The sequence below is a fragment of the Macaca fascicularis genome, chromosome 19 (assembly GCF_037993035.2).
Source record: "Macaca fascicularis isolate 582-1 chromosome 19, T2T-MFA8v1.1".
Taxonomy (NCBI): Eukaryota; Metazoa; Chordata; class Mammalia; order Primates; family Cercopithecidae; genus Macaca; species Macaca fascicularis.
In genome coordinates this window covers 64,210,361-64,238,049 of record NC_088393.1, presented here as the reverse complement: position 1 = coordinate 64,238,049, position 27,689 = coordinate 64,210,361, and the positions used below count along the sequence as shown (strand labels likewise).

At 44.8% G+C, this 27,689-nt stretch overlaps 2 protein-coding genes and 1 long non-coding RNA gene across 34 annotated transcripts in view; 1 reads left to right on the top strand and 2 right to left on the bottom strand.

Annotated features, from left to right (window-relative positions):
* The window catches only part of EDDM13 (epididymal protein 13), a 37,517-nt gene extending 30,886 nt beyond the window's left edge, over positions 1-6,631 (bottom strand). Inside the window, exon 1 of the mRNA XM_065536164.1 lies at positions 6,483-6,631. Within this exon, the coding sequence (XP_065392236.1) occupies positions 6,483-6,567 (85 nt within the window). The 5' untranslated portion in view covers positions 6,568-6,631. The remainder of the gene's footprint in view (positions 1-6,482) is intronic.
* The window catches only part of LOC102115098 (zinc finger and SCAN domain-containing protein 5A), a 94,968-nt gene that overhangs the window by 35,286 nt on the left and 31,993 nt on the right, over positions 1-27,689 (top strand). For 8 of the 32 annotated variants that reach the window (XM_065534992.2, XM_074024857.1, XM_065534989.2 and 5 more), the window contains one exon: positions 20,525-20,657. The exons of the other annotated variants lie outside the window; for them this stretch is intronic. In XM_065534992.2, coding sequence (XP_065391064.1) covers positions 20,525-20,657 — 133 coding nt within the window. The remainder of the gene's footprint in view (positions 1-20,524; positions 20,658-27,689) is intronic. 32 annotated transcript variants of the gene reach the window in all.
* Positions 9,126-9,597, bottom strand: LOC135968406 (uncharacterized). Its single transcript, XR_010583162.2, has 2 exons — positions 9,461-9,597; positions 9,126-9,315 (listed from the first exon to the last, which is right to left on the bottom strand). It is a non-coding gene; the product is annotated as an uncharacterized lncRNA (long non-coding RNA).

Sequence of the window (27,689 nt, the reverse complement as noted above, 5' to 3'; positions counted from 1 at the left end):
CACTAGGAATCTTGCTAGGCTACAGGAATAAACAGATGAGTAAAGTACAGTCCCTGCCCTCTAGGAACTTACAGTCTTGCATTCTAGTAGGGGTGGAAAAAAAAGAGATCTTTTTCCCTTCCGTGTGACTTGGAGCAGAAATTCTCAAAGTATCATCCAAAGACCACTTGGCGGGGGTGGGAGGTGGTCCCTGAGACCCTTTCAGGGGATGTGATGGTTGATCTGGGGTGTCAGCTTGACTAAGGTACCCATATAGCAGTAAGACATATTTATTCTCATTGCTTCGGTAGGCACTGAGTCCATCCATCTTCTGCTGAAAGGGAAGCCTGAGTGGTTTGGCGTTTGATTAGAATGTTTGGGCTGCCCCAGGTGTGTCTGTGAAGCTGTTTCTGGAGGATATTGGTGTGTGAGTTGGAAGACTAGGTGGGGAAGATCCACCCTCACGGTGGGTGAGCACCATCCAATTGGATGGAGGCCCAGCTGAAGCCAAGAGGTGGAGTAAGGGTCAATTCTTGCTCTCCCTTCTGCAGCCGGGACGCCCTTCTCCTGGCCTTGGATGTCAGAACTCCAGGTACTCCAGCTTTTGGGATTCTAGGACTTGAACCAGCAGTCCTCTGAGCTCCCAGGCCATTGGCCTCAGACTAAGAGTTAGTTAGAACCATCCATCAACTTCCTTGGTTCTGAGGCCCTCAGACTTGGACTGAGCCACACTACTGGCTCTCCTGGTTCTCCAGCTTGCAGACCCCACAACAGAGTGAGCTAATTCCCCTAACAAATTCATTCTCAAATATCTCTATCAATATATCTCTATATCTATATCTATATGTATCTATATGTATATCTTCATGGTTCTGTCTCTCTGGAGAACTCTGCCTAAAACTGCTCTGCGTGATCCTCCCTTTTCCAACTCCTTATCTGTGTGAGATTAGATTTTCATTTGCTTCAACCAAAATAGCACATTGTGGCTGGGCGGGGCGGCTCACACTTGTAGTCCCAGCATTTTGGGAGGCCGAGTTGGGTAGATCACCTGACGTCAGGAGTTCAAAACCAGCCTGGCCAACATGGTGAAACCTTGTCTCTCCTAAATATACAAAAATTAGCCAGGCATGGTGGCGTGCACCTGTAATCCCAGCTACTTGGGAGGCTGAGGCAAGATAATTGCTTGAACCCGGGAGGCAGATGTTGCAGTGAGCCAAGACCGTGCCACTGCACTCCACCCTGGGCAACAGAGCAAAACTATGTCTCAAAAATAAATACATAAAACTAAAAAAAAAAAAATAGCACATTGTGACAGACTGAAGCAGAAATGAGAATTCAGCTGTTTTCTATTAAACTAGATGTCAAAGAGATTTGCAAAAATGTAAAATAATACCTTTCTTCTCACTAAACTTTTTTGGTTGGGAAACAGCCATTTCACTAAAACATTTATGTCAATATGTGTATTTATTATCCTTATTTTAAAAATATTTTTAATTTCAGTAGCTTTAGGGGTACAAGTGGTTTTTGATGACATGGATGAATTGTGTAGTGGTGAAGTCTAGGATTTTAGTGCACCAGCACCTGTGTAATGTACGTTGTACCCAATAGGTAGTTTTCATCCCTCACCTCGCTGCCACCCTCCTTCCTTCTGAGTCTATTATCCTTATTTTTAAATGCAGTAATAGATATTTTAATAATAGCTTTACTGAGATATAATTCGCATACCATGCAATTCACCCATTTCAATGGTTTGTGTGATACTCAGACTTGTGCAACCATCACTACACCAATTTTAGAGCCTCTAATCACCCCAAAATAAACCCTGAACCCCTTAGTCATCGTCCCTAAATTCCCCCACCCCTCACCCCCTGGAAGTCACTAACGTCAATTGTGTCTCTATGGATTTGCCTATCCTGAGTATTTCATATGTAGTAAACAGAATCAGGTAATATGTGATCTTTTATCACTGGCATCTTTCACTGAGAATAATGTTTTCAAGGCTCACACACGTTGTTGAATGCATCAGAACTTTGTTTCTTTTTGTGGGTGAATAATATTCCATTGTATGCATAGACCACATTCTGTTTCTCCATTCATTAATTGATGCACACCAGGATTACCTCCACTTTGCTAACTCTTAGGAATAGTGCTGCTGTGAACATTTGTGCACAGGTTTTTGTGTGGACTTACGTTTCATTTATCTTGGGCACATACCTAGAGCGGAATTGCTGAGTGACTCAGCATTTAACATTTTGAGGAACACCCAGACTGTTTTCCAAAGCAGCTGTATCATTTCACATTCCCACCAGCAGCATATGAGGGATCTAATTTCTCTACCCTAGTTAGTGTGAAGTGGTACCTCATTGTGGCTTTGGCTTCCATTTTCCTAATGGCTAATAAGGTTGAGCATCTTTTTATGTGCTTATTTGTGAATATAAATATTTTTTGTAAATATAAATATTTGTAAATATAATAATTGTAAATATAAATATTTTAAGTTAAAAATCCTTGAATTTATAATAAGGTAAATATCAATAAAGATATTTTACTGACACCTTTGGCTAGGCACGGTGGCTCACGCATGTAATCCCAGCACTTTGGGAGGCCAAGGCGGGCAGATCACCTGAGGTTAGGAGTTCGAGACCAGCCTGACCAACATGGTGAAACCCTGTCTCTACTAAAAATACAAAATTAGCCGGGCATGGTGGCATGCAGCCTGTTGTCCCAGCTACTCGGGAGGCTGAGGGAGGAGAATCACTTGAACCCGGGAGGTGGAGGTTGCAGTGAACGCAGATCGCGCCACTACCCTCCAGCCTGAGCAACAGAGCAAGGCTTGTCTCAAAAGTAAATAAATAAATAAATAAAACCCTCGCTGGGAAAAAAAAAGAACTCTTTAGATCCTCAGTAATTTTTTTAGCGTGTTCAGAGGCCCTAATACCGTGAAGTTTGCAAACCACCAGCTGGTGTTATACATAAGTCAAGGTGTTATTCTAATGGAGATCTGCCTGACATCTCTCTTCCCTGATAAATGCTCTCCATTTTCCCAGCGAGCCTCTCTTCCCCAGACAAAGCAGTGAAGGAGGGCTGCCCTTTTAGTTGTGAGCATCACTGTAAGACAACAACAGAAAGGTGGTTTGTTTTTCCGAGTCATGCCCAGACCCCACGGCAAGTCCGTGCACCAGATCCAAGTCCCACCCTTCCCCAGAATTGCCAGAGAGGTCGCAAGATCCAGAAGAATTTTAGGAGAGGTAGCTATGAAAATACAGACTTGGGGGTTCCACAGTTCTTACTTTTTTCTTTAGTTGCAACTGGAGACAAAAGCATCAGCCAGCCGGTTCACAACAGGATCAGGGAGCAGGGAGCAGAGAGAGAAATCAGCATTAGACTCAGATCAGTGCAATAACCAAGAAGACCAGAGATAGAAGTGTCCCTGGAGACCAGCTGACCCACTCACTGCTCTCAATAAAGCTACTCGGGCCCATCTGTCAGCCCATCCATCCATCGATACATCCATTCATTCATCATCCATCCAATCAACGTTTACATGGTACATGCTTTGGGCATTGGCCTATGTTTGGTGCTGGAGACACAGATAAATCAGATTCAGTTCCTGCTCCATAGGTGTTTGTAAGGCTGATTGGAAAGAGAAATTCTGGTATAAGAGTACACTAGACATCCCAAACTCTGTTCTCACAGAAATTGCTATCTATGGATGTCCCAGACGTCTTACAGGTACTTCAGGCTTAGCCTGTTCAAGAAAGAATCTGTGGTCATCACACTCCTATCCATCAAAAAAATAATCTGCTGACGCAATACTTGTTATTCTTATTATGTTTTTGTAGAGATGAGTCTCACTATGTTGCCCAGGCTGGTCTCAAACTCCTGGCCTCAAGTGATCCTCTTGCCTTGGCCTCCCAAAGTGCTGGGATTAAAGGCTTGAGCCACTGCACCCAACCAATACGATCAATCTCTCTGAGTTCACACTGATATAAATAAATACAGTACTTGAATAAATAAACGGAAGAAAAGTCAGCTTTTCCTTACAGAGAAATCCCATTGAATGTATGTAGAAGGAATAAGGGGAATAGAAAATCACCATTGGAGAAACACCGTAGCAGTCATTTCTGCAAGCAAGAGCCACAGATGGAGGCTAAAATTAATGGGCAAACACTGGAGGAGAAACGGTATTTGCACAGCCTCAACATTTCTCCCCCAGCATATTTATTAATTACAAAGGGGGAAAATAGTAACTTAACAGTGGAGAAACTTGGCAGACATCACCTTAGCCGAGTGACTAAAGTTAACACCATGTAATAAGGCACGTCAACATCATGGGATCCCTGATATAGTTCTCTGGGAAGGGTATGAGACCACTTCTGCCGTATTCCTGCCCCAAAGGCATAGTCTCAATCCAGTCATGAGAAAGCTTCAGACGAACCCAAATTGAGAGACATTCTGCAAAACAACTGATCAGAGCTCTTCAAATGTTTCGGGGTCATGAAAAGACAAAGATTGAGGAGGTTCAATCACATTTGTTCTAAGGACACATCACAAGACTAAAGGAGACGGGATAACGAAATGCAGCGTGGTTGAGCACGAACTAGATTTTAGGCCAAACAAAAAAATTTTTTTTAATGTAAAATGTGAGGTGGGATCCTGGATTGGATCCTCAAATAGAATAGTTTTTCTGTCAGTAGAAAAATTAGTAAAATTTGAATGAGGTCTGTAATTTCTTCAATAGTTTTGTTCTGGTGTTGGGTCTTGCTTCTGATCCTTGTGCTATGGTTAGGTAAGATGTTAATAGCTGAGATAACTGGGCGAAGAATATTCAGAAACTCAATTTTTGTGACTTTTCTATAACTTCAAAATAAATTTTTTAAAAAACGTGTTCCTCTACAGAGTTTTGTTTTGTTTTGTTTTCTTTTTGAAACATACAGAGTCTTGCTCTGTTGCCCAGGCTGGAGTACAATGGCAGGATCTCGGCTCACTGCAACCTCCACCTCCTGAGTTCAAGTGATTCTTCTGCTTCAGCTTCCTGAGTAGCTGGGATTGCAGGCCTCCACTACCATGCCCGGCTAATTTTTGTACTTTTAACGGAGATAGGGTTTCGCCATGTTGGCCAGGCTGGTCTTGAGCTTCTGATCTCAAATAATCCAGCCGCCTCGGCTTCCCAAAGTGCTGGGATTACAGGTGTGAGCCACCGCGCCCGGCCTCTACAGAGTTTTCTCATCTCAGTTAAGGGCAGCCAGTTGCAAATACATGTATGTATAAAAAGAGCCTTTCTGCATGCTTCTCTTTCCCCAGCCACCAGCATCTGACCCATCAGTCAATCCTGTGAGCTCTTTCCTCAATGTCTCATAACCTTCTGCGTATCCCCATCTTCACCCTGATGACCAAAACATGTTCTAACTTGTGTGTTTGCCATCTTCTCCCTGATGACCAAAACATGTTCTAACTTGTGTGTTTGCCCCTACTCTGATTCCCGCCTAATCCATTCTTTCCTGAGGGGCAAGACAGATTGTTCAAACACACACACACAGACACACACACATACACACACACTCCTAAATATGACGCTCCTTTGCTGAAAACCCTTTAACAGCTCCCTTTTCACTTAGGATACCCTCCAGAATTTTTCCTGTGACCCACCTGCCCCTGTCTATTCTGTTCCCTGCCTCCTCTCTCTTCTTACTTGTAACAGTCCCACCGCTATGCCCCTCCTTCTGTCTCCCGAGTTCCTGACACACCGGCCTCTCTCTGAGGAAGGGACTCCGTGCCTTCTGCCCCAGGACCTTTGCATATTCAGGTCTCTGCCTGGAATAGTCTCCTGACTCTTCAGCTGGCCATCTCCTATTCCTTACCTCAAATGTGACTCTTCTAGAGAGGCCATCTCCGAATCCCCACACTAGAATGTGTATGTTTAGCATGAGAATTCCATGAAGGCAGAACTATTTCTGTCTTTTTCATCACTGTATTCCCAGCATCAAGCCCGTGGAAAGAACCAGGAATTTGTGGATCAAATGAGGAAACAGAAACTCAGAGTTGTGGCAAGACCCAAGTCCTCTTCCCAATATACTCTTCGGTGTCTTTACGTTGCAAAGGTCTGGAGTCTCACTAGAATTATCTGACTACAGTAATGTTGACTTCCAGGCACTGCACAACATAAGCTCGTCAATGACATACAACTGTCCCATGAACTGGGGATTCTTGTGAGCCCCGTTGGTCAGATGAGGACAGCAAGGCTTGCAGAAGCAATGTCTCCCCAAAGGCACAAAGAATCAGCGATAGAAACCAGGATGCAGACACAGGCGTATCTCCAAGGGTGGGGGCTAGCAACCTAGACTCATTCACCCCACCGTGTCCATCAAGGGAAATGTGAATGTCTAAATGGGAAGCAAGAAGTCCGTTAGACTTCAGGAGCTTCTCTCTGAATCCAGCCCACGAGAACCTCCCCAGTTGTAAGAAAGTACACAGGGGACACAAGGCGTGGCTGGAAGCATTACCTTCACGAGGAGTACAGGCTTCTGCCAATCCCAGGAAAAGCAGAATCAGCAGCAACATTTTCAGAAATGGCTCTGATCTGTGCATAGTGGGGCTGGGATTTGGGCTGAATGTTCTCCTCTCAGGATAGACAGGACTGTCTGGTCACCCACCGTCTTCTCAGGCTCCAGGGACAAAACTTAACTGCCCACACCTGCCCTCTAGCCTGCCAAGAGGCTGGCAGGTCTCCAGACCTGTGCCCACGCCACCAACTGCTGACCAAAGAACTGTATCTGCTTTTTCATCTTAAAGCAATATTTTAGAACAGTTTTGTGCTGAGCGTGATGCTTGTCATCCTATGATCTGCTGGCCAGATCTGCCTTCCTGCTGTTTTTGTAGGGCCTATGAGCTAAGAGTAATTGTTACATTTTTTAATGGTTGGAGGGGAAAGACAAAAGAAAATATTTCATGACATGAAAATTACATAGAATGTGAATTCCAGTGTCCACGAATAAAGTGTTATTGGAACACAACCATGCCATTTCACTATATATTGTCTACAGCTGCTTTCAGGCTGCAAGGCTGAGTTTTGTAGTTGTGACAGAGACCATCTGGGCTGAAAAGCCTAAAATATTTACTCTCTGGCCCTTTATAGAAAAAGTTTGTGGACCTCAGTCCTAGACATACTGTAAATTTCAGAAAAACAACAAAGCAAACAAACATCTATCGTATTTCTACTCAGACCTAAGTATTGCTTTTACATTTTTGTGTACATTCCTTTCCAAAGATGTCTACGTTTATACTTATCTCTAGCACTTACTAGCTTATGTACCCTAAGCAAGTTACTTAACCACCGTGTGCTTCATTTTCTTCATCTATAAAATTGGAATAATGGTATTTCTAATCTCATGAGATACTATCATATCACGGCTGTATGATAGTAAATTTGTATTGTTGTAGCCATTAAGTTTGTAATAATTTTTCGTAGCAGCCACAGGGAACTGTTTCCACTGGTAATTCTTAGAAATTGCTTGGACGGTCAAGAGCTTTGGCTGTTGGGGGGGATATGAACTTGACCCAGAATCCCTCTGGACTCCTGGAGTAAAGGTAGAGTGTAGAGACTGCTGGTCTATCTCAGCTCTGAAGGCTTCTATGGTACTTCCGTCAAGCCTGATAGAAACAGAGGATTGTGTGTGGTCTCCTGGAAGGAAAGAGTTCCAGGTGTGGAGGGATGTCCACTCTTGCAGGGGTCTCTGTCCTGCTGCCATCTCTGGTACTATCTATGTTTCAATCCCTAGTACGAGCTGGACCATCTCATGTGCATCAGGTACATCAGGGGACACCTCAGCGATCCTTCACAGTAGGCTGGAGGGAAGAGTTCTTGTTGGCCATTTGCCATATTCCACAGCTCCCCTCCTTTGTGAGCGCATGGTCCTGGCAACTCATCACTGGGAAAACGTGACACCACAGGATTTGTTATAACGAGGAGAAGAAACAAGGCGTGCAATGTGCAGAAGGCTTTTCACACCCTGTGCTATGTGGAAATAAAGACCACCCAATGAAAACGAGCAAAGGCTGTTAATTCAGAGCTTGCCAAAATAAGGGAGTCAACTGACACCATTTGTGTTTGCCACAGACTCAAAGGCAGGCAGGGTAGTAGGAAAGCTTATAGTGAAAGAAAGGGAAGGCTTCAGGAGTGCCTGATTGGAGGCCGCTGACATAAGGAAGCTGGCAGTGGCTAATTAGAGGCTATTGTGATTGGTTGGGGGAGCATATTTGGATTTTTCTGATTAGTCGTACGTTTCGATTTTCCATCCTTCCTTAGCAGCCTCATTACCAGCACAGCTGTTTCTTTCCTTTATCAAATATAATCATAGTCCCTAACTCATAACACTAGGGTTTAAATGCAACAAATGCCTGGGATGCAGAGCATCATTAATGTTCTTTAGCAATATCCTCTCTGCCAGACTGTGATTTGGGGACAGAGATGAGTCAGATACTGGCCTCACTCATGAGGAATTCATGCTTTAGGAAAGATCGGGATGTCTCAATGTTGGCACAGCTGACATTTACGACCAGATCGTTTTTGTGGTGGGGGCTGTCTTACGCTTTGTGGGATATTTAGCAACATCTCTGGTCCCTATCCATTACACAGTAGCACCTGCCCCACCCACCGCACACCAACCACCACCACCACCATGTTTTGGGAGCCACACGTAGGAAGTGATGAGCTTTTAGTGCTCCTTACTTTATTTTTATTATAACTTATTTATGTTCAAGTTTATACAATTTAGTTTTGAGTATTGGGCTATGTTAGGCAAACAGCTAAATTGAGGAATTTTACCTCAGTCTAAAAATGTTTTAAATGTAGAAAACTGAAAACGTAACAATTGACCCTCATGATAAGCTGGCTCCAATACACCTGTGTAATACCATTTTTTGTGTTTTTACGTTCATTCTAACTGGTGTTTCACTGAATCTTTCTTGCACGACTTGCCATTTATTTTTTTATGTATTGAGAGGGGTCTCGCCCTATTGCCCAGGCTGGAATGCAATGGCACGATTTCAACTCATCGCAACCCTCCACCTCCCGGGTTCAAACGATTCTCCTGCCTCAGCCTCCCGAGTAGCTGGGATTACAGGCACGCACCACCACACGCGGCTAATTTTTGTGTTTTTAGTAGAGACGGGGTTTCAGCATGTTGGTCAGGCTGGTCTCGAACTTCTGACCTCGTGATCCGCCCTCCTCAGCCTCCCATAGTGCTGGGATCTTTCTTTCTTTTTTTTTTTTTTTAACCCAACGTGATGTCTGTGAGATCCACTTATGTCTATGTGGAGCGGGAAGTGGTGCTGGACCTGGAGACGGCAAAAAACCTGGTCGTTATGGTCATGGACAATCAGTTGGAATCACAGACACTGAGTCAATCCAGTGTGGATGCCAATCCCTGCCCCACCACACGATAGCCGGCATGAGTTTCTTCTTGCTACTATAGTGAATTACCATCAATTTTGTGATTTAAAACGACATAAATTTATCATCGTACAGCTCTGGCATTCAGAAGTCTGAAGTGGGGTGACCGAGCGCAAAGTGTTGGTAAAGCTACGTTCTTTCTGCAGGCTCTAGGAGGAATTTGTTTCCCTGCCTTCTGCAGCTTCTGCAGGCTGCCCGCATTCCTGACGCCTGGTCGGCTTCTTTCGTCTTCCAAACCAACAGCACGGCATCTTCAAACCTCTCCCCAGCCCTCTCCCATTTTCAGGCCAGCGATGGTCGGTCAAATCTTTCTCACCGTACATTGCTCTGATGCCCTGCTTTCATCATTCCATCTCCCTCTGTTACCCATTTCCCTCCCTCTTTCACTGACAAGATCCTTTGTGATTACGTTGGACCTGCCCCAGTAATCCAGGATCATCTCCCCACAAGGTCAGCTGATTAACAATCTTATTTTTATCACGTCTGAGAGTAACACACTCCCAGGTTCCAGAAGTTAGATGTGGGTATCTTCAGGGACAGTTGTTCTGCCTGCCACACAGATGCATGAACTTGCTCAATGGACTATATCCCTGAGCCTCAGTCTCCTCCTATTAATGATAGCAACATTTGTTAATTATTATATTATTATGCCGTATCATTGTGAATTTTTTAAAGTATATTGAGAGGATGTGGAGAAATTAGAGCTCTTATCCATTGCTAGTAGAAATGTAAATTGGTGTAGCCACTGTAGAAAATAGTTTGGCAGTTTCTCAAAAAGTTAAGTATAGGCTACCGTATAACCCTGAAAGTCCACTCCTAGGTAATGTACCCAAAAGAATTCAAAACAGGTAATTAAACAAATGTTTACACATGAATGTTCACAGCAACGCTATCCACTGGAGTCAAAATATGGAAATGATTGGAATGTCCATCAACAGATTAATGGGTGAAGTGTGGTATAGACATATAATAGGATATTATTCAACTGTAAAAAGAAATCAAGTACTGATATATGCTGGAACATGGGTGAACCTTGAAAACATTATGCTAAGTAAAAGCAGCCAGACACAAAGACCACCTAGTCTATGATTCCATTGATATGTAATATCCAGAACAGGTAAACCCTTAGAGACAAAAAGTAGATAGTGGTTGCCGGGGACTAGGAATGGGGAGGGAAAGAGGAATGGCTGCTTACTAAGATGGAGTGAGGAGTAAGGAAAATGTTCTAGAACTAGATATAGGTGACAGTTGAACAACATTGAGAATGCACTGAAGGCCCCTGAATTGTACACTTGAAATGGTTAGTTTTACATCATAGGAATTTTACCTCAATTTAAAAATTTTTAAATGTAGAAAAATGTGTTAAAAGCTCTAAAAATAGCAATTTAAAAAATCCCATGTCACCAAAACAAAACGAAACAGTACAAGCATAGGGACTGCGCATATTAAAAGTAACTACATTTAAAAATTAAACCAGCAGCAGCAGCAGCATCTGAGGCTTCTACCAAGAAATTAATGGAAATAGTTCAACCCCTCTGTGCAGTTCCTGAGGCAATCCCAGAGCTCGATCAGGTGGGAGGGATGAGCATTCTGTCCCTGCCGCAGTGGCCATTACACCCACGAGGCAGCGCCCACACAAGGGGTCTCGGCTGCAGCTGGCATGACCTGCTCAGCCACGCCAATGCTTCTGTGTCCTAGGCAGCCTGGCTTCTCAATCTCCAAGGAGTCCCAAGCCACTGGCTAGACCCTAGAATAGACAACCCATGTCCTGGGCTCTGGCTGGCTCTCCAGTCAGCTCCTTCATGTCTATCCTGGATAGAGGACCCCTTGGAGTCTTCTGTCCCCCACTGAACAGATAAGGGAGCAATGGGTCAGAAGTGTAAGGGATTTTCCCAGAAGGGAAAGGGACCTGAAAAGTGTCATCAGATTTAGCCAGGCTGTGAAATCATAAAGGTATGGGATCAAAGCTCAGCTCCCTCCACCTCCGGGCTCTGTGCACTAGGACAAGGATTTCTTTTCTTTGGACCTCAATTTCTCAAGGAGTAAAAATGGAGGTGTGACAGCAACAGCTGATACTTTTCCTAGCATTGACTACATCCCAGATGCTCTTCTAAGGGCCTTTGCCTGTAATAACTCCTACAACACTATGAGGTGGCAACTGTTACTAGCTTCATTTTATAGATGAAAAAAGTGAGATCTAAAAGCATAAGGTCAACTCAAAATCACACCACTAGTAATTGGCAGGATTGGGATTCGAAGCTATGTATTTGAATCTGCAGTGCATGCTGTAAACCAGCCCTGTCGAATAGAACTTTCTGCAGTGATAGGAATGTACTATATCCGTGCTACCCAGAATGGTAGCCACTAGCCACATGTGGCGCTGAGCACTTGAGGTGACGCTAATGCAACTAAGGAAATGAAGTTTTAATTTTATGTAATTATAATGCATGTAAATCGACATAGCTACATGGGCTGGTGGTTACCATACTGGACAGCACTGCTCTAAATCATGATACTAAGCTCCCTCTCAGCCTTATCAGACTATGTACCTAACAGGGTTGCCATGAGACTTCTGACAGAGCCGTGTACGTAAAAGCAACTTCTATGAACCAAGCAGTCTTGGTGTTGGGGATACGCTTTCTCTGATCCTGTGGGGTTTATAGTCTGGTATAGGAAGACAAGTAACAACACTGACAGACACCTATATAATTTCATGTACTGGTCATTGCTGCAAAGAAACGAAAATAGGGCCATGTGTTAGAGAGTGGTGGGGTCGAGATGCTGCCGTAGCTCGAGCTGTCAGGAGAGACCTCACTGAGATGGTCACACTTGAGTTGAGATCTGAATGAGGATCTGGGGTAAGAGTAGCTTAGACAGAGGGGACAGCTTGTGCAGAGACCCTGAGGCAGACGAAAGCAGAAGGAATTTGACAGGCAGACAGAAGGTCATTGTGGATGGAGCAGGGTAAGCTCATGGGAACGTGGAGGGAGGAGAGGTTGGAGTGGTAGGCAGGGGCCAGATTGTCAACAGACCTGAGAGGGCTCCGCCATGAAAATGATAGTAAGCACAAACCAGGAACATTCCTCTTTGTCTGCTTTTCCTGGGCCCTCTTACACCCACTTGGTTCTCTATTAAATATGGGCATCTCCGGCCGGGCGCAGTGACTCATGCCTGTAATCCTAGCACTTTGGGAGGCCAAGGCGGGTGGATCACAAGGTCAGGAGATCGAGACCATCCTGGCTAACATGGTGAAACCCCATCTCTACTAAAATTACAAAAAATTAGCCAGGCGTGGTAGCGGGCACCTGTAGTCCCAGCTACTTGGAAGGCTGAGGCAGGAGCATTGCTTGAACTGGGGAGGCGGAGGTTGCAGTGAGCCAAGATCGCACCACTGCTCTCCAGCCTCAGCGACAGAGTGAGACTCTGTCTCCAAAAAAAGAAAAAAAGGCATCTCCCAAGCAGAAAGCAAAGTCTACTCACTTCTTTGGGGAGAGAGGAAGAAAATCCTGGACACAAATTGAGCATCCTCTTTGGGCACCTGCCCCAACAACTTCACACACATTATCATCTCATTTAACTGAGGTTGGGTCTGCAAAGGCAGCTTGGCTTGGCAGAAAGAGTGGGAGCTTTGGAATGAAGGCCTAGATCTCACCATGGCTCTACCACTTGGTGCTATTTTTAGCAAGCAGGCAGTAATAATCATAATACTCTCAGCAGGTAAGCTTCATCAGGTGCTTATGATGTGCCATACATGGTTCTAAGCACTGCATATCTATGTTTTTTTTTTTTTGAGACGGAGTCTCGCTCTGTCCCCCAGCCTGGAGTGCAGTGGCCGGATCTCAGCTCATTGCAAGCTCCGCCTCCCAAGTTCATGCCATTCTCCTGCCTCAGCCTCCCGAGTAGCTGGGACTACAGGTGCCCGCCACCTCGCCCAGCTAGTTTTGTTTTTTGGGTTTTTTTTTGTATTTTTTTAGTAGAGATGGGGTTTCACCAGGTTAGCCAGGATGGTCTCGATCTCCTGACCTCGTGACCCACCCGTCTTGGCCTCCCAAAGTGCTGGGATTACAGGCTTGAGCCACCGTGCCCGGCCCTAAGCCCTTCATATCTATTAACTCATCATTTTAAGAGTCTGGTAGTATTATAATTTCTCTTTGCAAATGAGATAACTTTGCCCAAAGTCAACAAAGCCAATAATTGGAAGAGGTAGGATTTGAATCTATACAGGTATGATTGACATTTGTGAACTTGTTTAGCTGCTAAGTCTCTATATCCTGATTTCCTTTGGAAGAATTACCTCTGCTCCACTGTGTGTGGTCCTGGTGTATCGGATAGTTAATGCACGTGCCCATTTTCTCATAATGAAAGGCAAGCAGGGTCCCTCAACGCTCCTTGCACCAGATCCTTGTTTTTACACTAAAGCCAACCAACCTGTGTCCTCAGCCAACCTAATCAGACTGCTTACCTGGCACTTTAAATCTTGAATTGAGGAAAGCAAGAGTGGAAGAAGCAGATTTAATGCTTTTCAGGTGACAGTGTTGAGTGGCTCATGATACAGAAATCTCTTGGTTTCCCAGGCTTCACTGTGTCCCAAACCCACTCTCCAGCCTTCACTTGAATCCTCTGAACTCCACCCCTTTGCCAGTTCCTTCCGGTGATTTCTCTTTTAAGCTAGCCAAAGTCCATTCCTGCCCCTGGAACCCCCCCCAAAAAACCCACTTGAATTCAAGAAGTTCAGCTCCGTTTGTGTTCTGAGGCAACCTCTGGCTGCTGTCCTTCTGTACATAGTCTTCCTTGCTTTGTATCTCTCAAAGAGAATGCTCGCTTCCTCAGTTTACTTTCCACCAGCTTTAAGTTTCAAGCCTTACTGCTTGCTTACTGCTTTAACCACTTACATAGAGTGTAGGTGCATACTAGATGCTCAGTTAATATCTGTTGAAATGGTATTCAAGGTAAAAGATTGAGAAGTGAAGATGGTTTGGGATTTTGTTGTTGTTGATGCCTTTATTGTGGGAGTGCCCTGTGCTAGGATGGATCTGAGAATGATTTTTTTGTAATTCTGAAATAAACCCATATGTCTCCCCTACTCCTAATCCTTCCACGGCTCAACACCACATACAGGATAAGCATTTGTTTAATTTATTTATTTATTTTCGAGATGGAGTCTCACTCTGTCACCCGGGCTAGAGTGCAGTGGTGCGATCTCGGCTCACTGCAACCTCTGCCTCCCAGGTTCAAGTGATTCACCTGCCTCAGCCTCCCGAGTAGCTGGGATTACAGGCGCCCACCACCACACCTGGCTAATTTTTGTATTTTTAGTAAAGATGTGGTTTCACCATGTCGGCCAGGCTGGCCTTGAACTCTTGACCTCAAGTGATCCACCCGTCTCAACCTCCCAAAGTGCTGGGACTACAGGCATGAGCCACCACGCCCGGCCCTAGGATAGCATTTATAACTAAAAGCTTTAGTGTGACCTAGATCAAGGGTAGGAAAACTTACTGTCCAGAGCAAGATGGTAACTGTTTTTGTCTTTGTTAGCCATATGGTCCCTGTTGCAGTTACTCAACTTTGCCGTTGTAGTGAGAAAGCCACCAGAGACAATAAATAAACAAGGGGAGCTAGCTATGTCCCAATAAAACTTTATTCATAAAAACAAATGGCGAACTATGGTTTGCCAACCTCTGATACAGACTCTTCGTCCTTCTTTAGTCCAGTCTCCCAACATGTCCTCATCTTACGTTGTTTTTCTACTAAATGAAACTTTGACTTCAGGATTCAGATCTGGTGTCACTTCCATAACACGTCTTTCTTGGAATGTACTGCATCATTCCTGAAAGGTGGAACATCTCAGTTAATAGGAAGACCTGAACAAACAAGTCATTTTCTGTAGTGGAATGAGCATGAACTTGAGAGTCAGATCTAAGTCTAAATCCCAACCCTGCTACTCACTTGCCTTGAAATATTGTCCAAAAAGTCTTTCTTGGGCTGGGCATGGCATCTCACGCCTGCAATCTCAGCACTTTGGCAGGCCGAGGCAGACGGATCACTTGAGGTCAGGAGTTTGAGACCACCCTGGCCAACGTGGTGAAACCCCATCTCTACTAAAAATACAAAAAATAGCTGGGCCTGGTGGCAGGTGCCTGCAATCCCAGCTACTCAAAAGGCTGAGGCAGAAGAACTGCTTGAACCTGGGAGGCGGAGATTGCAATGGGTCGAGATCGTGCCATTGCACTCCAGCGTGGGTGACAGAATGAGACTCCCATCTCCAAAAAAAAAAAAAAAAAAAAGTTTTTCTTGGAGCTTCATTTTCCTCTTACATAAAATCATAGGCTTTTAGGGGGAAATAACTGAGGTGAGGGTTGTAAAACACTTAGCAATGTGTGTAGCACATAATATTTATATGGCTCATAGAAGTGTAATAGTACTATTATAATTATTATTACATTTTATTATGCATTATCATCTCAGAGGTTCTTGCGAAATCTATACTTATTTTAAAATGGTGATTTTAGCTATTCCTGGTCTTTGTTTAAATGCATCATTCTCTGTCGCCTCCCTTCTTTCAGATGCTTTAGGTAGAAGTAGAAAGAGGAAAGTGTTAAGAGTTTCTTCCAAAGGACATGGGAAGATGTTCTGGTTGCCTTATTTAGAACTTCCAGGGTCTAGAGTTGCAATTTTTCTGAGTTAAGTCACTGCTGAAGCTCTCAGAACATTTTATCTCTCAAATAAAGCCACTTGGGACTGGTAGGTCCTGAGAGCACAGATGCAGGATTCCATAGTGCCCTTTGGAACCCCATCCCTGTGAATTCAGCGAGCCTCCTTCTGGCTTGGAGATGAAAGGAAGATGAATAAGATGATTCTTACTAGATCTGGGATCCCAAAGCTCTGGCTTTCGGAAAAGTGAAATATTCTTTGCTCCAGAGGGCACATAACATGTTCCTGGCCCATTGAAGGGCTGTCCCTCATAAGCAGGAGCTCAGCACTTACCCTTAAAATGCACTTCACCCAGCTCACCGTCTCATGAAGGCCAAAGCTGGAACAGCCTTAGGTGTCACCACATTCCAGCGGCCCTATGCTAAATGTTGAGCGTGTGGGCATTCTTCTTGGAAGAAGGGTTGAAGCTGTTATCAAGTCATTGGAGGTATGCCTGGCCCTAAGAAGGGAAAAGGATCACTGACTAGTCCCAAGGCATCATTCAGATGGGCATGTGAGGAGTCTCTACCAAGTTTCTCTGTGTTTAGTAATACATACTCCTACCTTGCCCATCAGTAAGGAATTTATAATCTACTAAATTTATTTTTTAAAAAATATTGTTTCTACCAAAAGACATATGCAAAAAGACTTAGAGCATAATTGTGCATATAGATAAACATTGGAAATAATCCAAGTGTCCGTCAACAATAGAATGGATAAATAAATCAAGGAATGGATAAATGATACTGCACAGCAATAAAAAGGATGAACTATCCATGCATACAACAATAAGGATGACTTTTATCAATATAATGTTGAATGAAAATCGGGCCGGGTGCAGTGGCTCATGCCTGTAATGTCAACATTTCGGGAGGCTGAGGCGGGTGGATTACCTGAGGTCAGGAGTTCGAGACCAGCCTGGCCAAAATGGTGAAACCCTGTCTCTACTAAAGCTACAAAAAAAATTAGCCAGGCATTGTGGTGGGCGCCTGTAATCCCAGTTACTTGAGAGGGTGGGAGGTTGAGGCAGGAGAATTGCTTGAACCCAGGAAGCGGAGGTTGCAGTGAGCCAAGATCATGCCATTGCACTCCAGCCTGGGCAACAAGAGCAAAACTCCGTCTCAAAAAAAAGAAAAAAAAAATTAGAAACGAGACTGCATACTGTAACATACCACTTTTATGAAACTCTAAAATAGATAAAATTAATCTATGGTGATAGAAGTTAGAAAAGTGGGCCAGGCACGGTGGCTTATGCCTGTAATCCTAGCACTTTGGGAGGCTGAGGCGGGTGGATCACTTGAGGTCAGGAGTTCAAGACCAGCCTGACCAACACGGTGAAACCCTGTCTCTACTAAAAATACCAAAAATTAGCAGGGTGTGGTGGCAGGCGCCGGTAACCCCAGCTACTCAGGAGGCTGAGTCAGGAGAATCACTTGAACCCGGGAGGGAGGCACAGGTTGCAGAGAGCTGAGATTGCACTCCAGCCTGGGCAACAGAGTGAGACTCCATCTCAAAAAAAAAAAAAAAAAAAAAAAAAAAGTTAGAAAAGTGGTTACCTGTAAGTAGGCACAGATTGGAGGGGCAAGAGGGAGACTTCTGAGTTACTGGAAATATTCTGTCTCCTTATCTGAGTCATAGTTATATGAATCTATCCGTCTATCCATATGTAAAAATTTATTAAACTGTAACCTTAAGAATTGTACACTTCATTATATGTAAGTTATACCTCAATAAACAAACAAAAATAAAGAAAAATTGTGATAGCCGAACTTTAAGACTTGAATTGTTATTTAAGCTCTTTATTGTACATATGAAATTTTCAATAATACCATTTTTTGGTGTTTCCAAACAGGATATTAGTCTGAAGAAATAATCTCTTTTTCTCCCCTGACACTTTTCAGTTTTATTTTGATTCTCTCTCTGTCTCTTTCTCTCTCTGAATTTGCTCGTGGATCTGATCCAGTCCTGAAAGACACTTTGAAGTCAGGCAGCTTGTCTGTGCTTTATCCAGCCTCTTCTGGGGAATACTGGACAGATAACAGGGTTGTCTCTAAAGAAAATTAGGTTTCATTCACCAGTGGGGGCCATTCTTAGGAGAAGGATGTGCCTGAGCTAAGGGAAGGTCCCAGCTCTGATGTCACTTCCTTCAGGAAGTCCTCCATGATTGATGGAGGCAGATTAGATGCCTGTTCTAGGAATGTCACAGCCTCTGAGCTACCAGGGGGAGATCAGTACCATATACTGTAGACAACATCGACTTGGCCGTCAGCCAGGCTTTGAACTTCATTCCTGTCTCTGTCACTTAAACTCCCTACATTTTCTCTTTTTTTTTTTTTTTTTTTTTTTTTGAGACAGAGTCTTGCTCTGTCACCCAGGCTGGAGTGCAGTAGCACAATCTCAGCTCACTGCAACCTCCGCCTCCCAAGTTCAAGCAATTCTCCTGCCTCAGCCTCCTGAGTAGCTGGGACTACAGGTGCCCACCACCACAGCTGGCTAATTTTTGTATTTTTAGTAGAGATGGGGTTTCACCATGTTGGCCAGGCTGGTCTTGAACTCCTGACCTCGGGTGATCCACCCACCTCGGCCTCTCAAAGTCCTGGGATTACAGATGTGAGCCACCACACCTGGCCACATTTTCCATTTCTATAAAATGAGTGTAACAGTTTCTTGCAGTTGGTTGTGGAGTTTAAGTGAGGTAATTTTTGCAAAAAGAGTGCTCTCCAAATGTTTATAAATTAAAAGAAAAATACCTCCTAGCTCAGGGTTTCCCAAGCTTCTCTCAAGAAAGTACCACCTCATAGTTTTTTGTCAATTCCATGTGTATTATTAGTATTACTTTTTATTGATTGATTTTCCTCAAACATATTAACTTGTTTACTTAGATAGTCACTGTAGCTTTATCCTAAGCAATACCTACATACAATAAAATTGCAGATTTTTGTCCTACTGATATTTTACTGCACATTAAAATGTGTAATAATATTAGTTTCAACACCAGAGGGAAAAAAAAGAAGAAATTCCAAAGATTTAAAAATATATGTAATTACTAAAACAAAATATATATATTGCCTAAAATTATCTCTAATATGTCCATGGTTGGTGGATATTACAGAACTTAGAAAAGTTTTGCTAGTTGAGAGCTGAGGCTCAAACCTGAAGTTAGTGGTGCTCTCCTTGTCGATATTGTTTCATTGTTATTGTTATTAACTTTTTTCTTTTCAAAATCATTTTTTACAGCATTTAACAATTTTTTAATTTTTATTTTTTTAAAACAAGGTCTCGCTCTGTCACCCAGGCTGGCGAGCAAGGGTACGATCGCAGCTCACTTGCAGCCTTGACTTCCCTGGCTTCAGCTAGCCTTCCACCTCAGCCTCCTGAGTGGCTGGGACCACAGTCATGTACCACCATGCCCGGCTAATTTTTACATTTTTTGTAGAGATGGGATTTTGTTACGTTGCCCAGGCTAGTCTTAAACTCCCGAGCTCAAGCAGTTCACCTGCCTTGGCCTCCCAAAGTGCTGGGATGACAGGCGTGGGCCACCGTGCCTGGCCAATTTTTTCATTTACATTCAGATAAGCTGCTTGGCATGCACAGAAATCCTCCCTTAAAATCCATTTTTAGCTACTCAAACACATGAATTTTCTGCCACTAGAAGTTTGAGTACACATACCACAAGCATACCTCCGTAGATTTCACAAGTGCCTCTCACAAACCAAAGGGGCAGAGAGGACAGAAAGGGCAAACCAGAGGCATGAAGAGGAACCAAATCCCAAAGAAAAGGCTGATTGAATTCTAGAGACTGAGATCCCAGGGAAATCGTACGAGGGTCCAGGTAGGAAGAGGGTAAGATCAGAATTACAGGGTGGGGCCAGGTGCGGTGGCTCACACCGATAATCCCAGCACTTTGGGAGGCCGAGGCTGGTGGATTGCTTGAGCTCAGAAGTTCACGGTTCTACCGTGTTGCTCAGACCAGCCTGGACAACATGGTAAGACCTCATCTCTATTTAAAAAAACACTAATAAGTATAGAGTGGGAAGACACAATGCTGTTCCTGTTATCTGTGGCTGTATGACACATCACAACAAAACTCAGTGAGTCAGAAACTCAGAACAACAGTAGTGCTTTTAGTATCTCTGTGGGTCAGGAAATTGGTGGTGGGCTCAGCTCGGTGGTTATGGCTCAGGGTCTCTTCTGTGCTGACCAGAGCTGGACCTCCAGGTGACTGAAGCAGCTGGAGCCCACCCGCCACCTCTCTCTTTTCATGCTGTCTCAGGCCCTCTCCATGTGTCGTGGGCTAGGTGGGGCGCCCTCACAACATGGCAGCCTCTGGACAATGGGACAGCTGAGGGGAACTGAGGCCTTCGTGCAAATAAGGGGTGGGTTGTATCGTCTTTTCTGATGTAGCCTCAGGAGTCACGCAATGTCCCTTCTGCCACTTCCTGTTGGAGACAAGCGAGTCACAGCCCTGCCCAGATGCAAGGGGACGGAAATCCAACTCCACCTCTTGATGAGGACGTGACACGTTTGAACAGATCAGGTGGGAGACTGTTGTGATCGTCTTCAGAAACCACAGCAAGTGTGTTTGTGTCTGTCACTCCCACACTGGAAGGCATGTCTGTCACTCCCACACTGGAGGGCATCTCTGTCACACCCTACACTGGAAGGTGGGTCTGTCACCCCCACACTGGAAGGCGTGTCTGTCACCCCCACACTGGAGGGCATCTCTGTCACCCCCACACTGGAGGGCGGGTCTGTCACCCCCACACTGGAAGGCATGTCTGTAACCCCCACACTGGAAGGTGGGTCTGTCACCCCCACACTGGAAGGCGTGTCTGTCACCCCCACACTGGAGGGCATCTGTCACCCCCACACTGGAGGGCGTGTCTGTCACCCCCACACTGGAGGGCGTGTCTGTCACCCCCACACTGGAGGGCATCTCTGTCACCCCCACACTGGAGGGCGTGTCTGTCACCCCCACACTGGAGGGCATCTCTGTCACCCCCACACTGGAGGGCATGTCTGTCACCCCCACACTGGAGGGCGTGTCTGTCACCCCCACACTGGAGGGCATGTCTGTCACCCCCACACTGGAGGGCGTCTGTCACCCCCACACTGGAGGGCGTGTCTGTCACCCCCACACTGGAGGGCGTGTCTGTCACCCCCACACTGGAGGGCGTGTCTGTCACCCCCACACTGGAGGGCGTGTCTGTCACCCCCACACTGGAGGGCGTCTCTGTCACCCCCACACTGGAGGGCATGTCTCACCCCCACACTGGAGGGCGTGTCTGTCACCCCCACACTGGAAGGCCTGTCACCCCCACACTGGAGGGCGTGTCTGTCACCCCCACACTGGAAGGCGTGTCTGTCACCCCCACACTGGAGGGCGTGTCTGTCACCCCCACACTGGAGGGCGTGTCTGTCACCCCCACACTGGAAGGCCTGTCACCCCCACACTGGAAGGCGGGTCTGTCACCCCCACACTGGAAGGCGGGTCTGTCACCCCCACACTGGAGGGCGTCTGTCACCCCCACACTGAAAGGCGTGTCTGTCACCCCCACACTGGAGGGCATCTGTCACCCCCACACTGAAAGGCGTGTCTGTCACCCCCACACTGGAGGGCGTCTGTCACCCCCACACTGGAAGGCGAGACCTTCAAGGACAAAGACTCCATTTCCTCCCAGTGTCCCTTTTGCCCACACAAGACCTAATATGTAGTCAGTGCTCAGTATTTATGGAAGACACTGTTGGTGGCCCAGAAAAGGCTCACAGAAAAGATAAGGTTGATTGTGCTGAAACCACACCTCCTCACTACCCTGGGATAGCACCAAGAGGCGGGTGGGAGCTGAGTTCTGGAAACCTGCAAAAGGCTTGCAGAGTCCCCCTGCACCCGTGTCTAGGAAGATCGGGAAGTGGTGGGAGGCAGGAGCAGGTGTGAGTCTTGCAGAGTCTCCCAGCGCCCGTGTCTAAGATTGGGAAGTGGTGGGAGGCAGGAGCAGGTGTGAGTCTTGTAGAGTCTCCCAGCGCCCGTGTCTAAGAAGATTGGGAAGTGGTGGGAGGCAGGAGCAGGTGTGAGTCTTGTAGTCTCCCAGCGCCCGTGTCTAAGAAGATTGGGAAGTGGTGGGAGGCAGGAGCAGGTGTGTCTTGCAGAGTCCCCCTGCGCCCGTGTCTAAGATTGGGAAGTGGTGGGAGGCAGGGGGCAGGTGTGAAAGGGGACCAGCTCTTCAGCCCGGTAACAATGGTGGGCATCTCACTCCCACATGCCAGTGATCTGTTTAGTACTGCAGGGACGCTGCAGTCCATATCCCAGTGACAAATGTTCCGTATCCTCCCATGACATCTCTTGGGAACGTGGAGATCAGCCCTTGGGTTCATCTCCACCTGCCTCCCTTTGTTCTCCTCCCAGCCCTGATCAGTCACCCGGTTCCAGGGATTCTAACGTCTAAATCTCACTCGAATCTCTCCTTTTGTGTCCATTCACATTGCCTCTGTCCAAACTCGGGATGCCCCTGGTTCCCCACTCTCCTGCCATCACTCCTCTGCAAACTCACCGGTCTCGGACCTAAGCCTGACATGCGGCTCTTCTGTCCACACTCTCTCTTTTGAGGGGCTATCTAACCCCTCTAGAAGCAATGGCCAAGTCAGGTGTCTATTCCGGAGCCTTTATCCAGGTATTTCCCTGACGGCAATCCTGATTTTTCCACTGTTTCCCAAACATTTCCTCTGCTTCATCAACAGCCCTTGCCTGAACTCAGGACACAATAGTCACATGCCTGGATGTTGGGGATCAAGCCCTAGGTGACCTGCCCACTGGTCCCTGCCACTAGAGGCTGCCCCTACATCTGTCTCCACACTAACTGCCAGAATGGTACGAAATCTGAATCATGCCACACCCATGTTTAAATCTCCTCAGTGTCTCCCCCAGTTTTTCCGCATCTTCAAATACATGTCTGTGGATATGTGCACATACATATATAATGCATGTATGTATATATGTATACATGCACACACCTGAAAAATATAAGGACAGGCACTGCATATTAAAAATACGGGCTGAGCACAGTGACTCACGCCTGTAATCCCAGCACTTTGGTTGGGAGGCTAAGGTGAGAGGATCACTTGAGCTCAGGAGTTCAAGACCAGGCTGAGCAACATGACAAAACTCCATCTCTACAAAAACCACAAAAAATTAGCTGCATGTGGTGTGCACCCATAATCCCAGCTACTCAGGATGCCAAGGCGGGAGGACTGCTTGAGCCCAGGAGGTCAAGTTTGCAGTGAGCTGTGATTGCACCACTGCACTCCAGCCTGAGCAACAGAGTAAGACCCTGTCTCAAACAAAAAAACCAAAAAATATAAAATCATCTCTATGTGGTGGGATTATGGATGACATATATTCTCCATTATCCTTTTCTCTGTATTTTAAAGCATTTCCTCCTGACTGTTCTTTATATTGTGTTTCTAGTTTTTTAGTGTGTGTGCATTTTCTCTTCTGAACTTCACCAGCTGCTTAACAAGTTCTATTCAAATATCTCATTAAAAGTTTCATGGGAATGCAATTTCCAAATGTATTCACTGCAGGCACGTATGTTATCTTCAGGATCAGAAACAGGCAATAATTACTGTTTGTTTATATATATATATACATACACACACACTTTAAGTTCTAGGGTACATGTGCACAACGTGCAGATTTGTTACATATGTATACATGTGCCATGTTGGTGTGCTGCGCCCGTTAACTTGTCATTTACATTAGGTATATCTCCTAATGCTATCGCACCCCACTCCCCCCACCCCATGACAGGCCCCGGTGTGCGATGTTCCTCGCCCTGTGTCCAAGTGATCTCATCGTTCAATTCCCAGCAATTAACAAATCATGTTTTCTGCCTCCTCAGAGTTAACTTTTTGATGCCAATTTAGCAGCTCAACGGGCAGAAATAGAGCCAGGTGCTTTGGGACTCATTAAAACCACCCTAACAACCCTCCTAGGGACCCTGAGAGTAGATGACACCGTGTTTTTTCATCCATCCAGGCAGGCTGTGTAATTATGATCAATGTATTCAACCCATCTCAGGGCTGGCAAGAAAAAGAGCTTCTTTCAGGGAGAAAAAAAAAAAAAAAAAAAAAGCCAAAGGGGAAAGCCGCCTTGGGTCACAGGCAAGAGGGGTTTGGGAATTAATCAGCATGGACCCGTTAGAGGGAGTGAAACAGTGAGATGGCAGGTGGAGAGTTGCACCGGGCTACGGCACAGAGTCGGCCTTGGGCACTGAGGCAAGTTTGGGTTTCTGTTTTTTGTTTTTCTGTTTGCTCGTTGGCAGCAGCGGGCGGCAAACTTTCTAATCCTGTGGCCGACTGGGCAAAGTCTTCCCACCACAGGCAAACCCGTCACTTCCCTCCCCACTCCCCGCCTTGGGCGCTCAGCCGGCTATTGTCCACGCTTTGCTCAATATTGACGTTCTTGGAATCGTAGATTAGAGATCACTTTGTGTATTTTTTGGACTATCTAAATATTACTCAAAAGCTTTCCTAACGAAAATGGAAGTTCCTTTCCTGTTTCCAATGGGAGCAGCTTTAACAATGCAGAAAGCCCAAGTCTCCCTGAAGATTCCTCTCCCCCAGTTCTCTTCTCCTCACTGTAACCTTCTCTACAGCCTGCTGTCGATTTTCACATGCTGGCATGGACAGGCACGCCGACACTCACACGCCTGCACTCACGTGCCTGCACGCGCACACCTGCACTCACGCATGGTGCACTCACACACCTGCATCACGTGTACCTGATTTGCAAATGGGACCACGTCATGCTTGTGGTTAGGTAACCTGGTTTTTCTGTTACTTCATTATCAATTAGTTGTGGGCATTTTTCCAGAACAGTAAATGAAGATCTACTGTATTCTTTCTCCATGGCCATATACGCTTCCATTCTATGAATACACCACGCATGTATTCACTCCCTCAGCAAATACTTAAGGGGCATGTAACATATGCTAAGTACTGTGCAATGCAATGGTGAAGAAAAAGTAAAAAATACATTCCTGGAGATACGGTTGTAAAGAAAAAGTGATACAAAATATAGTTCATCTCAAAATCTGGGTATTTGGTAAAAATAAAAGAAAAGAGAAAAGATATATTCCACTGGAAGTTTTAATGGGATATTTGAATAGAATTTGTTAAGTAGCTTCTAAAGTTCAGAAAAGAAAGTGCACACACACACCCCCCCAAAAAAAAACTGAAATAAAAAGAAAAACAGTGAGGAGAAAAATGCTTTAAAACTGCAGTGATTGAAACAATGTTTTACTTGAACAAGGACACATAAGTAGATCAATAGAACAGGAAAAAAAATTCTGAAAACACACCCACATATACAGGAAGATATTGCACATAATAAAAAGTCACATTTTACAGCTCGTGTCCATTAACAGATAAAGAGATAAACGGTGTGTCATATTTATCCAACTGAATAATCCTCAACGAGAAAGCAAATGAATTCTTGAAACAGAGGATACTAGGGGTGAATCTCCAAACTGGAATTCCCAGTGAAAGAAACCACACTAAGAGAGGACGCACAGAGTGCACAATGAGATTTAACATTCTGAACAATGCAAACTAACCTATAGCAGCCGAAAGCAGATCAGTGACCGCCGGGACGTGAGGAAGGGGTGGGTTGTACGGACCCACGTGGAAACGTTTGGGATGAATGGGATTTGTTATGTTCACTGTGACAGTTGGTTTCACAGGTCCACATGGATGTCAGCACACGATAAATCACAAACTGATAACACGTGCCATTTACTGTACCTCAATTATACCTACATAACATTGTAATAAGGAAATATATGTTTTAAAACTCACAGTTGTTGCATCAAAGGTCACAATCAACAGAGTGAAAGCAACCGATGGAATAGGATACCGTATTTGCGTTTCACATATCTGAAAAGGGGGTCATAGCCAGAGTATATAAAGAATGCATAACTCATCGGCAAAACACTAACAACATGGTTTTAAAATGGGCAAAGAACTTAGACATTTCTCCAAAGAAGGTCTACACGTGGCCAACAGTCACAGGAAAAGGCACTCCACATCACTAATAATTAGGGAAATGTAAACCAAAACCACACCATCGCTATCAAAAAACAGAAAATAACAAATTTTGCCAAGGATGTGGGGAAATTGGAACCCTTGTGCGCTGTTAATACACAAGGAAAACAGCATAGCAGCCCCCCAAAAAATTAAACATAGAATTACGATGTAATCTAGGAATGCCACTTCTGCATATGTACCTAAAAAAATTGGAAGCAGGAACTCACACCCCTATGTTCATTGCAACGTTATTCACAATAGCTCAAAAGTAGGAGCTACCCAGGCATTCATTGAAGAAGGAATAGATAAAATATGGTCCATCTGTACAATGGAATGTTGTTCCCCTTTCCAAAGGAAGGACATTGTGACACGTGCTACAAAGACCTCATTTGACACCAGAAAAAATAATATAATGTTAGCAGTTTATCCTAGAATTTGTTACAACTAATAGGTAAGTTGATGAAAACCTTGGTCTCCTAAAATTGTATAATAAATAAAATAGGCTATACACTAATTAGAATATAATTATATATAGCGACCACAGTTTATGTAATACTTCGGGACCAACAACAATGATTTGTATAATAATAAAATATTTCATTATAAAATTTGAATATACCATTCCAGTAGAGTACAAGAAAAAAATGCCAGATCGTGTGAACCATCATATGAACCACCAAATTTAGCTTCACAGTAACAGGAGAGGAAGCCTTATTTAAAAAAAAAAAAAAAAAAGACGCTTATTCACTGGTATATCAGTTAGAATAACCTTTTTTTGTTGTTTGACGCTTTGGTTATGTTTAATGTCAGACAGAAGCAGAACCATCTAGCTGTATCTGTTAGAACAAGATCTTTTCTGCCATCCGCCGGACATCTGTCATAACTATACAAATTAACTACAAAATCATTCCAACCTTAAATTTTTAACATAAGCTGGGTGCGTATGATGCTAGTGGCACCGGCTTAGACACAGCCACCTTGCCCCGTGCAAAACCTGAATTGACAAAGAGACACTGCATCCCTACTTTCTCCAGTTCTCATCCACGCAGGTCTTCAACTTCTTATTGTAAGAGAAAAAAAAAATGTATTTAGTGTCTATAACACAGGATAACTTCTCCCCACACGTCCTCATTCTGTTGACATCCCAACATTCAAAACTGTTCACCTCAGTCCTTGTTACTATCACAACCCTCACCTCCAGCCAGTGTGTGTCTTGCCAACACACCGATGGGAGCCACTTGTTCACGTTCCTTCACTGGGGTGCACAGACTGCCACCCAGGTGGTCAGCTTTCTGGAATTTTCCTGTTATTTGCATGCTTTATTTGGTGCATGGGATTCTTTTACAAGTTCTATGATCCTGTGGACAAGAAAGTACCAAGCCACTACTTCCATTTCAGGTGTTCCAACCTTTCTAGGTGAGCTATATTCTTGGGGTCCACAAATTTCTCTTTCCATCTTTTTTTCTCTCCCCCTCCACCCCCCATCCCG